The sequence below is a fragment of the Tamandua tetradactyla genome, chromosome 15, assembly GCF_023851605.1.
Source record: "Tamandua tetradactyla isolate mTamTet1 chromosome 15, mTamTet1.pri, whole genome shotgun sequence".
Lineage (NCBI taxonomy): Eukaryota > Metazoa > Chordata > Mammalia > Pilosa > Myrmecophagidae > Tamandua > Tamandua tetradactyla.
In genome coordinates, this window is record NC_135341.1 from 42,705,404 (window position 1) to 42,722,496 (window position 17,093).

Sequence of the window (17,093 nt, forward strand, 5' to 3'; positions counted from 1 at the left end):
TTCAATATTGCTGGGTGGTATCTTTTTTATTGTTTCCATGGAGATATGACCCATCCAATTGTGGGTGATAACTTTTGACTAAATTGTTTCCATGGGGATGTGTCTCCACCCATTCAAGGTGGGTTGCTTACTGGAGCCCTTTAAGAGGGAACCATTTTGGAAAAAGCTATAGAGCCATGAGAGCCACCAGAACCAACAGAGCCAATAGAAAGACAGTGCCCCAAGGAAACTGTTGAAGAGAAAGCTAATAGTGTCATCATGTGCCTTTCCAGCTGAGAGAGAAACCCTGAATGCTATTGTCCTTTTTGAACCAACATATCTTTTCCTAGATGCCTTAATTTGGACATTTCCATAGTCTTGCCTTAATTTGGAAATTTTCACAGCCTTAGAACTGCAAACTTGCAACTTAAATTCCCCTTTTAAAAAGCCATCCTTTTCAGGGGTATTGCATTCTGGCAGCCTGCAAACTACAACAAGATTACACTGGCCTTAACTTGACTGGTGGTGGGAGATGGGGTAATGATTAAAAGTGGGTAGTTTCTAGATGTCACTTGAAGGTAAACCTAGCAAGATTTCCTTACAGTCTGAGTAAAGAGGAAGAGAAAAAAAAATTGGGGGCCTGAACAATTACAAGGATAGAACTGCCATTAACAGAGAAAGGGAAGATCACAGGAAGAACTGGTTTATGGCAAGGGAGGAGCTGGATATCAGAAATCCAGTTTTGGAAATCTTAAGTGTGAGATGTTTAATTGGATGTCTAAGAGGAAACATCAAGTAGGCAACTAGATAGGAGGGTCTGCAGTTCAGAGAAGTTTGGGCTGGAGATACAAATGTGAGAATCTTAACACATAGATGGCAATTAAAAGCAAGTGATTTGGATGAGACCATCTAGGGAGCAAGTCTAGAGAGGAAAAAGAACAGATTCAAAGTTTGGATTCTGGGGCACACCAAGATTTAAAGGCCAGGGAGATCAGGAGTGTGCTGGTTTGAAATGATGTATGTACCCTAGAAAAGCCATGTTTTAATCCTAATCTCATTTTGTAAAGGCAGCTGTTTCTTCTAATCCCTATTCAATACTGTATGTTTGAAACTTTAATTAAATCATCTCCCTGGAGATGTGACTCAATTAAGAGTGGTTATTAAACTTGATTAGATAGAGATGCGACTCTACCCATTTGGGTGGGTCTTGATTAGTTTACTGGAATCCTATAAAACAGAAGGACAAGAGAGAAAGCCAGAAGATTTTGACAGAGCAGAATGACATAGCCACAAGAAACAGAGAGTCCATCAGGCAGTGACCTTTGGAAATGAAGAAGGAAAACACTTCATGGGAACTTCATGAAAGGAAGCCAGGAGAGAAAGCTAGCAGATGACGCTGTGTGCACCACATGCCTTCACACTTGAGAGAGAGACCCTGAACTTCATCGGCCTTCTTGAATCAAGGTATCTTTCCCTGGATGCCTTACATTGGACATTTCTATAAGACTTGTTTTAATTGGGACATTTTCTCGGCCTTAGAACTGTAAACTAGCAACTTATTAAATTCTCCTTTTAAATGCCATTCTGTTTCTGGTATAATGCATTACAGTAGCTAGAAAACTATAACAAGGAGAAACAAGCAAAAACAATTGAGAAGTTGCAGCCAGAAAAGCAGAAAGTAAATCAGGATATGGAGTATGGTTATATTGGAAGCAAGGTAAAGAAAGTGTTTCAAGAAAGAGAAATCACCTGTGTCAAATATTGGTAATAAACCCAGTAAGATTAGGACTGAGAAAAGTCCATTCAATTCAGCAACACAGAGATAATTGAGAAGAATATGAGAGAATATGAGAAGGGTTATTCTGATGGAAAAGAGAAGGCAACACCTTTGGAATGGATTCAAGAGAATGGAAGGAGAGAAACTTAACATAGTGGATATAGAAACCTTTTGAGAAATGCATTGGCAGCTGTAAAGGGAAATAGGACCATAAAAAGGGTTTGTTTTGTTTTAAGATGGGAGAAATTATAGCATGCTTATATGCTGATGAGAATGATCCAAAAGTGAAGGGAGAATTACCGGAGTAGTATCTTTTTTTGGCATGGGCAGGCTCCGGGAATTGAAGCCAGGTCTCCAGCATGGCAGGCAAGAACTTTTCCACTGAGCCACCACTGCCCACACTGGAATAGTATTTTTTTTTAAATATTTTTTATTATATAGGATAGATAACATATATACAAAGCAAAGAAATAAAAAAGCAACAGCTTTCAAAGCATTCTTCAACAAGTGATTACAGGACAGATCCAAGAGTTTCTCATGGGCTACCATACAATCCTCTGATATTTTCCCTTCTAACTGCTCTAGAATATAGGAGACTAGAGGGCTTATATATTTTCTTATCATCACAATCGACTTTTTTCCTTCTTTTTTGTGAAAAATAACATATATACTAAAAAAGCTATAAATTTCAAAGACAACACTACAATTAGTTGTAGAACATATTTCAGAGTTGACATGGATTACAGTTTCACAATTTTAGGTTTTCACTTCTAGCTGCTCTAAAATAACGGAAACTAAAAGAGATACCAATGTAATGATTCAGAATTTATATTCATTTGTTAAATCCTATCTTCTATGTATAACTCCACCATCACCTTTGATCTTTCCACACCTCTCTTTAGGGATGTTTGGGTCACGGCAATTCTAAATTTTTGATAACGGAAGGGTCTGTCACTAATATGGGGTAGGGAGATGGAACCAGCTGATGTTCTGGAGAGGCTGGACTAGGTTTCAGGACTTATCTGGACCAGGGACCCATGTGGAAGTTGTAGGTTTCTGGAAAGTTACAAAGTAGTATTTTAAGAGAGAGAAAAGATGGACTCTAGCACATGGGTGGAGGGAATAGCTTTGTCTAGATCATCCATTGCAACGGAAGAGAAGATGGTGATTTGAGAGCAGATGCAGAGTGGAGGGCTATTTTATCAGTGGGAATTCATGAAGTACTTTTCCAATTACTTCAATTTCCTTGGTGAAGTAGGAAACAAGGTTGTTAGCTCTGAGAGCAGATTAGGAAGAAATGAAGGTTTAAGGGAAAAGAAGAAAGTATGAAATAGTTACCTAGGAGTCAATTAAATTATACAAAAGATCCAGACAATCACACATATTATCTGGCAGAAAATAAGAAAAAAAACTTGATACCAAAAATTTTCGCCAAAATCTTCTATGTCTGCGGTCAAAGTAATGATGCTTGCATTATGGCCCTCAGGTACTGATATTCTAAAATCTCAAGGAAGATCAAATAATATTCAGTACTTTGTTGTTAATGAGGCTGGCAAACATGCAACATTTTATTTAGAAAGACTTACATAAATTTTGAGACAAATTTCAGGATTCTAAAAAAGATAAATATATAATCATACAATATACTTCATTTTTCTCAAAGGAAACCCTGTTTTTACTGTGATTATGCATAATAGCAAGTCACACAACCCATGAACAGTGACGTGATTCTTTTACCCACAAAAAGGAGCTACACTTGTAACCCGACATCACTATTAAGATGAATTTCTACATTACTATTCTTTAGGCCAGGCAATAAGAAAAACACAAAAGATTTACTAGTACCTTCTCATCCAAGTCTGAACCTTTTATGTAATCACTGAAGTCTCCCAGTTTCTCATTTTCAGATTTCTCATTATCAACTTCTAAGGAAATGTCCACACTTTCGGGATTACATTTTATCTCACTGGCTGAAAAGAAATAATATTTAACTGTAGAAATTTTACATGACAAAATAACCAAGTTATTTAAAGATGTTCTAAGAGTGAATTAGAACTCAGAGGCTCTTATAAGGTCTAATGTGACAAATATAAAGTAAAGTTTTTGGCAAATTATACAATAATTCTTACCTTTTTAAGAAAATAATACCATCATATGGTTTAAAGAGAACTGGCAGTTAAGATAAATTAACAGACATTTCAAGATAAATGTAAGACTCTTTTCTGATCATGTCCAGTTATCTTCACTATATTTTTGAAACATGAAAGTGAGAGTAAAATTAACTTTCATATTAAAATATTTCCTGTGATGCAAAGATACAGGTAAATTAATGATTAGCTGTCAAGTATCAAAAATTTTCATAAAAACTCAGATTAAAAATGTGGCAAAGCTTAAATAGATATTTCAATTTCAAAATAAGACTATAAAAATTGCTGAGGTCAATTATCTATCTTTTGTAGATAAAGCCTAACAAAGTTGCTTGTTAAATAATCAAATGGAAAAAAATCTCAAAATCTGATTTGCCAACTGAGAAAAGCTGACTAAGTGCATGGTTAACAGACTCTACAATGAGAAACTTACTATTGCAATAAATACACTTTCACTAGACCTAAATGGGGATAAAAAGGAATAAAGATACTTCAATACTGAATATTCTGAAAATGTCCAATCCTACCTGTTGAGAAAGAATCACAGATTTCTGGCATCATCAATCCAGGGTCAAGTACGAGAAGTTCTCTATTATAAAGCAAACAGAACTTAAATACTACAACGTTTTCCAAGCAGAGCTATCCACCTCTCTAAAATATTATATAATACAAACTTTAGCAGCTGGAAAATATCAGCTCAAATAGTCCAGGACAAAGTACTGTACTGGGACTCAGAATCCAGTACTGCAGCACAGACACAACAATGACTCAACTGTTGTGGAGTACTGCCATTCACCTTTGTTACTCAGAGAGAATCCCATGAGGTACACCACATATTTAAAGATACATAAATCATTACACCTGTACAAGCTAGTGTTTAGCTTTTATGTTCAAGCATGCAGATGTACGTCTTACTGTCATTGTAAAAGAATGACATCTCGAGAATAAGGGTTTAAGTCTTTTTTTTTTTTGTAGTCCCTAAAGACAATATAAAGTCTAAAGAGTAAGGCCATGGAGATCAGTTAGACCAAACTGTATTCAAATATTTTTCTGCCACTTATTTGTAATTACTTAACCTCTTTAAGTCTAACCTTATCTGTAAAATGAGAATACCACCTACACATGAGGTTAATGTGAGGATTAAATGAAATTAAACAGTTTTGTTTGTTTGTTTGTTTGCTTTGCATGGGTAGGCACCAGGAATTGAACCCGGGTCTCCGGCAAGGTAGGTGAGAACTCTACCACAGAGCCACCATGGACTGCCAGAAATAAAGTGTTTTTAAAGTCACCAGCATAGATTCAATAAATGAAAACTATATATATACATACATATATATATATATTTTAACATGGGCAGGCACCGGGAATCGAACCCGGGTCCTGTGGCATGGCAGGCAAGCATTCTTGCCTGCTGAGCCACTGTGGCCTGCCCAAAACTATATATATTGAAGCCATTCAAATACAAATAGCCAAACACCATCCTATTTTTTAAAATTTAGATAAAAATTTAAAATGCATTCAAGTGTATAGGATAATACACATCCATAATTTCACCATTTATTCATTTTATAAACTGGCTTTCTTAAACATATCTCAAAGCTCTACAACTACTTTTCATAGGTGTTAGATTACTTTCTAGCAGAGAAAAAGGAAAACTAAAAACATTTTGTATACACCACTCTTTGAATTCTTTGGAAAATATAAATTATATTTTCCCAACTTATACTTAACATATCAGAAGTATATAGTTTAAACAGTGGGAAAATAATGATACAAATAGAAAACACAAACATAGGTAAATCTCTCCAATTCAGACTTCTCTCTGTATATGTAGTCATCTAGCAAAATATTTCCAATTCAGTATCTCAAAGCCCTCTCCAACTCAACCGTCTAAATTTGACCTCACCCTCTTCCCAATCCTGTCTCTTTGCATCTAAGATGAATGGTAATAAGCTCTTTTCTGAGATAAGAGAAAAACAGAGTTATCATCCTTTGCCTCACTCCCATCTGATTATTCAATCCTTACTTCCTAAACCTCTCTCAAATCCATCCATATTTCTCAACTCCCACTCTCATTTCTGTGTTTGAAGTCATCATGTCCTTTTGGTTTAAACATTACTTCTTAAATGTCACTCTGACCAGGAAGCTTAGGGAAGTTGTCTTGGCTAAGTGCTTTTTTAACACCTTGCACTTCTCCTATTAAATCTTATTGCAATTGCTTAATTATTTGCCTACTTTGATAAGACTAAAAGTTCTGTGAGGACAGGTGTATGTGTGTCTAGTTGCTCTCTATATACTAAGTACCTACTATATTCCTGGCACACAGTGTCAGATGCTGGGGAGACCCAAATGAAGAAGGTGCTCTCCTTTCTAGGAACTCCCAATATAGGAGGCTGACATACCAGCAGATAAAATATATTGAGGTATGTGCCAAGAAAACTATTGGAGCAGAGGACCAAATCCCTGGGATGATACCTGAGATAGCATTTTAAGGACAACTGAATGAAAACGGGGCTTACAGATAAAGGAACATATGTAAAGGATTCACATATATGGTGCATTGTGGAAACAAGAAGGTGCTTGCTATGTTTATCCTTTCACCCCAAGTTCCTACCCCATAAAAACCAGAGTTGTCACAGAGGGAACGGATTCATATCTATGAAAGACCCTTAAAAACTTATGCCAAGTAATTTAGACTCTATCCTCAGGTGGCTGAGAGCCACAGTAGCTCTGTAAGCACTCACTGGCAGATCAATTTCTGTATCAGAATATCATTATGGAAGAGGACATACTAAGAGAGTTCAGGAAGATTAACCAGGAGCCCCTTACAATAATCTATGATAAAGATATGATATTACCAGTGAGAGTTGAGGAAAGAACAGCCATGAGGGATATTAAGGTAATAGCATGAATAGAATTAAGTGAGCAATAAATACAGAAGAACTGAAGGATAATTGTTTCTAATTGTTCTGAAATTTCCATTCATAAATAGGTATAGTAAGTGTACTGCTTAACTTCAAAGTGTTAAGATAGTATTTATAATATTTCTAATTTATAGGTGTGAAAAACCTTTTTTCTATGATGAATAACTAACCAACAAGGAGGTAACGTAGTTTATCTTTGTCTTGAATTTGAAAGACACAAAATAAACAAATCCACAAATATTTTATAGTTTTGCACTGGCAGAGTGAAAAGTTATAGTTCTACATTGGTGGGATGGGAAAAGGAGCGGAAAGGAGAAAAACGAAGGACAGAAGGAGGAAAGGAGAAAAAACAGGGACAGACGGGTTAGGGTAGAGAAAAACAGGACACCAAAGAGAAGATGTGAGCAAAAAAGAGGTGGGGGAGAATTAAAGAGGAATAAATCAACTCGGAAGAACAGATTTCATCAAGCTTATCCTTTGTCAGAACAGCATTTTTCAAGTGCATAATGAAATCTATTTCCTGGGCCTCCATCAAGATTTTTTTTTAATGAAATAGGATAAAATACAAAATAAGCTTTTATGGCTTATAGTAAAGAAAATATTGTTTTATAAATACATAATTTCACATATTTACAAGTATGTTTTGCATTATAACGTAAAACATCTTTTTTTTTCTCCCAGCATGCTGTCTGGGAGAGAGGAGCAGACTGCCCTGGTTCAGATCTTAGCTCTGATACTTACTAGCTGTGTGTCCTTTGGAAAATAAATCACTCTGGTTCAATTCTTAAGATAGGGAGTGTTTGAGCCTGAGAACTGTTCCACTAAAATAACGTAAGTAATGTGTCTAACACAGGGTGGACATTGTCAGTTCTTATAATTAGGTGAAAAATTTGCAGTATAGAGCGCCTCACATATGCAATGGAAAAAGAATGAAGCAAAGTGAGCTTCTTTAAAGAAAAGCCAAGAGACATAAATACAGGAGGAGGAGGAGAGAATGAACGTACATTTGGTGAAAATTTGGTTGTCATTTGGTACGGTAAAGGTAGTGATAAGATTATTCTGGAAAGCCAACCTCCTAGGGGACAAACAGAGGTTAAACCCGATTCTGAGAAAGTGAGGTTAGTTAAGACAGGACAAAACTTGCCTTTAGGCATGGATGTAGTGGGACTCAAGTTACCTGGGCAAAAGCAGTAGATTTTTATTTTCTGTACGTTGGTGTCTGGTGGGTTCCCCCCCAACTAGAATTCCATGTTGATTATCCTCAGAATCTACAACTCCTTATGGACTAAAGTCCAATTTGTGATGGTGATATGACTGCCACATTTGTTTTCCCCACTGACTACCAGGGTTAATTCTATACTAAGTTCCAATTACCACGCTTGGTTTTCTAGGCTTTCTTAATCAGGTATCACTCTACTACTGAAATCTTACTTCCTACTATTCTTCAGCGCCTATTTGCTTTACAAAGAAGATTCCCCATCTTCATTTACAAACATTACAATTTGGCTTGAGAAATAGCCTATAATATAGTAGGAACTGAAAACTTAATTCTTTACCTACCTCAATGTATGAAGGACTGGATTTGCAATGTAAGTAACATAAGGGCATATCCTACCTTTTAGAGTCCAAATTTCAGCAAGTAAGAGAGATGTAAATCATACTTTGGTGAAATCAGTGCCATAACCAAGGTAGCATAAAGTGCTATGAAAACAGAAGAAGGGCTCCTAACCTTACCTGCGGAGTCAGGCTTATAACTTTCCAAGTTATATTCCTATCTTACCTTTTTGCCCACATTTTCTTAATCATTTCTCTTCCCCTACCAAAATTCTTTCACCTCTTCCCCTATGTTAATCTAAATCAAAGATCAGTACACGTTAGCTTTTCCAAGATGCCTTCTCATCTCTAAACTCCTAGTATTCTTAGTACCTCAGTTTATGTTTTTGTTTCAAATACATTAGATATGTTCCCCAACCTAGGTAGTAATAATTCCCCTAAATTTCTGTCAGACTCCTAAAAACTCAATGATCCACTATGTAATATTATTTAATTGCTATTTTAGCACTTACTAAAATTGTGATTGAAGATTTTTTCTTCAATCACAATTCTTGAATACAATTTTATGTTCTAATACAGATTAACAGATTATTTCCAATTATATTTACAGGTTAATTCAAAAGTTTTGCTAGTTTTACAAATTTCCAAGCTCACCAGTCCAAGTTTTTGTGAATGAGTTCTAATATGCTTCACTCCTAATACTCCTGTATTTAAAAATAGGCTTCACTCACTGCGGAGCTCTATAATGAATAAACAAATTTTTTTTTAACATGGGCAGGCACCGGAAATCGAACCCGGATCCTCTGGCATGGCAGGCAAGCGTTCTTGCCTGCTGAGCCACCGTGGCCCGCCCATGAATAAACATTTTAACATGATTTATTTAAACAACTTAAAAATTCTCCCTAAGCAGGTCTGAGAATACCCACCCTGACCATTAAATCAACTCAGGTTTGTCTACCTGTTTTACTAATAAAAGGAAATACAGAGCTTCTGACAGTGTCTGGAAGTAGCCCTCCCATCTTCCATTTCAATTCCTGTAAAACAGAATCTCATTTAATAGGCTTCAACCTCGCGATGTCTTGCAGGGGACTGGGAGTGAGGTGGGGTGGGAAGGGTAGGTGGGAGTATATGAACTAGCAACTGATTGGCAAAAGACCCATAGCTGAAACCTGAAATTATATTTTCTTAAGCTTCAGTTGGTCCTAGAACCCTTAATAACTTTCTGCGCAACTTCTGGCAGATCCTGTGGATGTCATGCCTCTATTTTTCCCTGATAAGGTTTAACCAGATATCATGGATAACTATAAAACTGGTATTACCAGTGCAGAAAAAAAAAAAAGAAAATATTAAAATAACTGAGAAAATTTTCAAGTTTATTAAAAAATGGAAACTTCAGAAGCAGTTGTGAAGGCAAAGGAAAACCAATTGTAAAAGTAAAATTGGTGCTTTCAAAGTGAACAGAAACCCAGTTCAAAATCAGAAACAGAAAAATTTCCTGAAGTAAAAACTTGATACTGCAAACTAAAATGGCTCATCTTGTCCCAGGAAAAAGTGATACATAATTATCAATCCTAAAACCGAAAAAAAGAGGCAGTTTCAAGAAGAGCTGTGGAAGAACTAGTTTGACCTCAGACCTCTCAACTACAAACTCAGAGTTAGAAAGCAAGGGAGCAATGTCTACACAGCTGTGAGGCAGAAAATGTAAACTAAGAATTTTGCAACCAGAAAATATGCTTTTGGATAACAAAAGCATCCAAGACCTAACAACATAGCAATCATGAACTCATCTTGAAAATAAAATAATTTGCTTTGAAATCTAGCCAGCTAATAGATGAATCAAAAAAGTCAAGAACAGAGGAAAGTAAAAAGGACTGGTGCTAAGCACTGAATCCACTTAAATACAGAATTAAGAATAAAAATCTTTCTGAATTCAGATTACTGAAGAGAATATAAATGGCACACGGCCAGTAAAATTAAAATTATAAACAAAAATATAGGAGCAGCCTCAGGAAGAAATGTGATGTATACTGAAATGCTTGCTCACTTTTCATATCAAGAAAGTAAAGCTGCTGTCTAAAGCTAGAACATCATTTTTAAAAGTCATGACAAGAAAACTCAAACTTTTAAAATAATTTTTATTACTAACTTTAAAGAGAATTTTTGGAAACTAATTTGTTGTGAGAAATACACTGATTCAAGCAATCCCTTTAATTTCACTTCAGTCCCCTCTACTTTTTAAGTGTAAATGAAATTAAATTTAATGTTTCTGCTAAAAAATGGTTTGATTCAACTTTTTCTAAAATTACATCCCTGAATATGCCTAAATATGTTACCTGGAATAACATAAAAATTGTTAACAATAACTTATTTTGGCTGGTGGGATTTCTCCCCCTTTTACACTTTAATGTAATGAACATATCTCATTTTTAGAAAAGCAGCTATTCTATTCTAAAAAAAATGAAAAAGCAAACTTCCTTATACTATAAGTCACAACATTTATCTCTTTCTACCTCTGGCTGAAGTTTACTGTTAGCATTTTATTATATAGACAACAAAGATGTTAACTCTTGAATGGAGGGTTTGTTCTTATTTTCCCTTGTATTCCTAAAAGGATGGTATAACAAAACTTAAGAAAACTTTAATTACTACCTTTTTACTGAGCCCTTATTACTTGCCAGTGACACTAAAATAGTTTCCATCATTCTTTGATTTAATCCTCACACTCAAGGCGAGTACTTTCCCTTTTTACACACAAGGTGAAGTGATTTGTGTAAAGGTCACATGGCTATTAAGTGGCAAAGAGAACATTCAAAAATTCAAGTGGACCTATAAATGTCAAGTTTTAGGATAAGACAGACCTGGTTTCAAATCGAGATTTTGGTACTAGCAGTATAAATATGGGCAAATGACACCCTGTCATCATCATTTTTCCCCAATGATTAAAAAGAAAATTAACAGATAAAGCTCTTGGTACAATATTGGATACAGAGAAAGCACTCTAATTGGTGATGAGTTATTAGTTCTTGTATATATTAATTCTTTAATAACATCAAGATAAGTATGATATCATAAAGGTAACTAAAATTTATAAGTACCAGAGAAAATTAAGTCACATACCACTGAATCTTCATATATTTTGATGTTTCTGTTTAAGTCTGTTCACAATATTAAGCATTATTAATAATATTAACACTCTAATACTAAAGTATTACAACATATTAATATAAATCAGAGTTTGAAAAACTATATAGATTCAGTAAAATGACTCAATGTTAACTAAAATTTGGGCCAACAAGAATAGATTAAACTCCTGAACATGAAGCATTACTGCTTAGCTCCATTTAAGGTAGTCTCAGCAAACCTTCCCTATTTGGGAGCAAAACCATCATTTTAAACCCATACCTTAAAAGTAAAACTACAAAAAACCCCCACTAAATTTATGCTGTTTTCTTCCGAAAATTAATTTAATTTTGAATCTGTTTTCATCCTAGTTACTTAAATACAACTTTCCAAGGCTTCTCTTTTCCCTGAAAAATGAATTTTTCTTTAACAAGAAGCCACAGAAAATGAATTAAAAAGGAAATAACCATGCTGAAATAAAAGTATATCTACATATTTATATTCAAGGACATGAAATAAATTTAACTGACTTTGGAAAGAAGTAATTTCAGTAATTTAAAAAGCCACCTTAAAAATCACCATTTTAATTTTCTGCTCCAACCAACTTTCCAAGATACACATAATTTTTTATTTCTATCCTAAGTTTCAGCATAATGGCATTTCTGGGTCTCAGCATTAATATGCCATACTACATTAAATAAACGCCTGGGTTAAAAAAAAATGGAGGTACAATGCTCACTGATAAATTAGTGAGAACCAATAGTGCTTTTGAAACTCCCAACAATAATCTGTATCAAAAAGGTATACTTGAACATGCATACCTCGAGTCATCGCCCTCTTCTTTTTTTTCTGGAAGTTCCATGTGCTTGGAGTCTGTTGACCGGTGCTCTTTAACAACATTGGGCTCCTGGCTGTTCACGGGGACCTCTGAAGTATACAAAGGCTCCCCCTCATTGGAGACTCCAAAGAGGTCTGGATCGTCTTGAATTACATCAATTAAGAGGACATCATCTTCATATGCTTTAAGAATATCTGGAAACTCTACTTTAATTTCTGAAATGCTCTTAGTCATTTTTCTACCACTAACTTCTGAGGAAACTCTTTCAAATGTTTCTTGTCCATTAGAGCAGAAGGCAGGACTTTTCTGTGTATATCCAGGATCACAGGAAAAAGTATTATTTTCAACTGTGAGAGAAACAGCTTCCTTATTAGAAACACTGTTGCCTAGTTCAGAGATGTAATTGGATGATTTATTATTACCTTGCTTTGAAAAGCTTGGTGAAATACTACAGGAATTCTTACTACAAAATAAGTCAGAAGTAGCTGGCACTGGAGTTATACTATTTTGTACGTTCAAAGACTGAGGCCCTGAAGTGACTCTGGAGACATTTTCTTTACTTCTGTTCTGTCTTAACTCTGCTCCAGACAAACTGTCAAGAAGTTCTAGGGGACTATAAGCTTCTCTTTCTGATGGTTTGGTACTTACTTTTCTTTTTTCTGTTTTATTTTTAAGTAAAGGAATTTTAAAATTAGTCAGTCGTCCTGTGTTCAGTATTTTAACCAAGTCTGGAACCACAAGTGTTTGCTTGGCAATGCATGCTTTTCGATGGATAGTTTTTCCCGTAGAGTTATTTGATTCCTGGTTATCCTGGGAAGCCACTGTCACATTAAGTTTTGTTAAATTTCCTCTATCCTTTTTTTTATTTCCTGTTAAGCTTTGAGTCACATTAGTTAATAGAGTATCTACAGTAGAACTAGAAACTACCTCTGACCGACTTCTACTTGAATTCTCTGACCTAACCTTTTTACCACCATTAATTACAGGTTCCTCAACCATTAAAGTACGTTCTAATGCGCAAATTGAAGACAAATTATTTAAATTAGACTCTAATTTTTCTTTACTTGAAGAGTCAGTATTTGTTTCTGTAATAGAATTTTGTAACAATAATTTGGAATCAGTTAAATGATTTTGGTTTGTTTGGTGTTTAAGAAAATCTTCTTGACAAAAACTTTCCTGAGCCCCAGGAAGAAAGCAATCTGATTTTGGCAAGGAAGTCTTTTTCCAACATTGGACAGATATTCTAGCACATGAATAATAAGGCCAAGTTCTTTTACCAGTCATTGGCATTGTTCTGCAACAGCTAAACTTTGAATCTTCAGCTTCATTTCCCAAGTCTTCCCATGAAGTTCTCTCTTCAATATGATGGTAGTCAGAAAGATCAGATATATCACTAGGTGATTTCATTACTGAACTCTTCACTGACTTAAAATCTTCGGGTTCCATATTTTTACATCCTAAGGGCTCTGAACCATTTTCTAGTTCTTTTTTCAAAAGTGGTTCATGAAATACAGCATTTACCTGATGTTCAGGACTTGTTTTTTTCCCCACCGTTTCTGGGAGACTTAATGAATGATCCATTCTAGGTAGCATATTCTGGTTTACTTTTCTCAAAACATTTAAAGGACTTTTTTTAGCCTCCAAAGTCCCTTCTTTATCTGCGACAAACATTTGATTTTCTTGTAGCACCAATTCAGACTTGTTATACACATTAGAGAAGGTCATCTCAGTGACTGTTTCATCTCCTTTTTCAGGCAACTTCATCTTTTTCCTGGGTTTTCTCTCAACTTTGCTTTCCTCCTTTGAATATTTGCTTTTTTCACTTTGAAGGCAGGGAAGCAAGCCATTATTTGTACTTTGGTGTAAATCACCTTCTTCAAGCAATAACTTATTTACTCCCATTAAATCTTTGTTTTGTAAAAGCTGAGGAATACTATTTGTGTCACTCTTCTCTGAAAGACTCCTAAGGTTTTCTTTCTTTAACGTTGAGGAATTTTCTGCTACATGCATACATCCAACATCAGGTTTACATGCAAGGTTGTTGTCATCATTATAACCCTTGAAATGGGGGAAACAATTGCAATCATGTAATTTTAAAATGGAGTTATTTTCTATTTCAGGTGACAAGCTGTTACAAGAATATTTCAGAGTATTCTTGTACAGTTCATCTTGGAATTCAACCTTAATATTCTGTGTAGCCTTATTTTCAGTTATTTTGAGAGGTGGGCTTTCTAAACTTTTAAACTTTTTAATTTGAATTCTTCTTTTAATACCTTCTACCAAACATTTCTTACCCAAAGACTGTAAGTAAGCCATACTTTGACATTCACTGTACTCCACTGTTTGGAAAGATTCCGAACTGGTTAATGATTTCTTCCTTACCAGGTCAATCCCTGGCTGTGGGTCATCACTTGATGCTTCAGTAACTTTTCTCCTTTCCCTAGCTGATCAAAACAACAAAACACACCAGAAAAGATTTTATATTGTGTTGGAAACAGCAATCCCACTTAAAATAAAAATTTGTGAAGACACGCATATTTATTTCCCTGAACAGCTGTGTGGAAATATTACTGGTTTTCAAATGATGACTTAATTTCAGATAGGGAACTACCAAAAAAACCTGTATAATTTCTAAGGCGGCTGAATAACCCCTAACATCATCATTTCACACTAGCCAAAATAGATTAGCAGGAATTCCTCCTATAGGAATTCTGAGCAAGGGCTCCTAATAGGGCACACACTTTTTTAGAGAATCCTTATATATATATTTTTCCCTCTCCTGGTAAATCACATGCATCACTAAAGACCACGCACATTAAGGTTAAGGATTAATGGTAAAACAAGGATGGAGCACACAGGCTGAGGTGCAAAGGCTAGAACAGGACTGGGTGCTTTCTTACTGTGTCTTCGCGACTGCACGGGGAGTTGCGCCTCCTTCTTCGCTTCAGTGCCTGGCCAGTCCTCACTCGACTGGCCCACCGGGCCCTCAGACTCCTCCACTCGCCCCATCGTGGCCTTCCCAGCTCCGGACGCCTCACTCAACTTCTCACTTTTCACCTCTTCTCTCTGAGATGCCGGGGCCACCATTCTCTTTCGCCTGCTCTCCTCACGAGGCCCGGCCTCAGGGCCGCAGACTCCCGCCTTGCCTGGCCTTGATGCCGCCCGCCGGCCTCGCTTCCTTGAGCCCCGTGCGTCGCCTTCACGCCTCGGGGCCGCCTGAGGGCCCGGAGGCTGCGGCCGCCGCATCCTTTTGAGGCAACCCGCTCTCCCCGCTAAGGCCCGGCTGCGCCCACTCACAGAGGCCCACAGGCCGCGGGAACGCTGCTCCAGCCGCCAGGCGCCCACTGCTCTCGGCCCCGCCCCGCGCCGCCTCCCCCGCGGCCTGGGCCGGAAGCGGAAGTGGGGTTCTCCTGGCAGGGTGCCGGGCTGGTGAGGCTGGGACCAACTGGCAGAAGGGCCACAGCAACGTCTTCCCAGTTCGCTCTTGGAGAACTCCACGTGGCCCGCAGCTTGAAGGCGTAGGGGCGATGCCAAGAAGCTCATTTGGCAGACTTGTGAGGGATCTATCCCCAAGTCCCTGGCGGACCTACAGCTGAACCCAACCTTCCTTGAGTCCTTCAGGGCTTCTCCCGCCAGCTTCCCTGCTCTCCCTGGCTGCTTGCTCTCCCTGGCTGCTTGCAAGGGCCATTGTGGGCTGAGTGAATCTAAACTCATCTTCAAGTTTCATGGGGTCCCTTTCCAACTGCATTCTCTATATGTTCACCCAGATAGCCACAGGTACTTTTTTTTTTAATTATTAATTAAAAAAAATTAACTAACACAACATTTAGAAATCATTCCATTCTATATATGCAATCACTAATTCTTAATATCATCACATAGATGTATGATCATCATTTCTTAGTACATTTGCATCGATTTAGAAAAAGAAATAGCAAGACAACAGAAAAAGAAATAAATGATAATATAGAGAAAAAATAAAAATAAAAAGTACAAAAAATATATATAAAAAACAAACAAACAAAAAAACTATAGCTCAGATGCAGCTTCATTCAGTGTTTTAGCATAATTACATTACAATTAGGTAGTATTGTGCTACCTAATTGAGGTACCATTTTTGAGTTTTTGTATCTAGTCCTGTTGCACAGTCTGTATCCCTTCAGCTCCAATTACCCATTATCTTACCCTGTTTCTAACTCCTGATGGTCTCTGTTACCAATGACATATTCCAAGTTTATTCTCGAATGTCGGTTCACATCAGTGGGACCATACAGTATTTGTCCTTTAGTTTTTGGCTAGTCTCACTCAGCATAATGTTCTCTAGGTCCATCCATGTTATTACATGCTTCATAAGTTTATTCTGTCTTAAAGCTGCATAATATTCCATCGTATGTATATACCACAGTTTGTTTAGCCACTCGTCTGTTGATGGACATTTTGGCTGTTTCCATCTCTTTGCAATTGTAAATAATGCTGCTATAAACATTGGTGTGCAAATGTCCGTTTGTGTCTTTGCCCTTAAGTCCTTTGAGTAGATGCCTAGCAATGGTATTGCTGGGTCGTATGGCAATTCTATATTCAGTTTTTTGAGGAACCGCCAAACTGGCCACAGGCACTTTTAACCCAGGATGTGCAAAACTGAGCTAGCTATCCTTAAAGGTTGCTCCTTTTGCATTAGCGTTTACATCCTTATCTACCTAATTGTTTAGGCCAGAAACCACCAGAGACAGGTTTCTTTACACATCATCCCTCAC

General features: G+C 36.7%; 1 protein-coding gene across 3 annotated transcripts in view; it reads right to left on the reverse strand.

The window, feature by feature from the left end:
- The window catches only part of TOPAZ1 (testis and ovary specific TOPAZ 1), an 85,158-nt gene extending 69,484 nt beyond the window's left edge, over positions 1–15,674 (reverse strand). For all 3 annotated transcript variants that reach the window (XM_077129619.1, XM_077129621.1, XM_077129618.1), the window contains exons 1-4: positions 15,240–15,674; positions 12,323–14,783; positions 4,431–4,492; positions 3,602–3,726 (exon numbers count right to left, since the gene is read on the reverse strand). In XM_077129619.1, the coding sequence (XP_076985734.1) occupies positions 3,602–3,726; positions 4,431–4,492; positions 12,323–14,783; positions 15,240–15,585 (2,994 nt within the window). In that variant the 5' untranslated portion in view covers positions 15,586–15,674. The remainder of the gene's footprint in view (positions 1–3,601; positions 3,727–4,430; positions 4,493–12,322; positions 14,784–15,239) is intronic.
- Between the last annotated feature and the right edge of the window lie 1,419 nt (positions 15,675–17,093).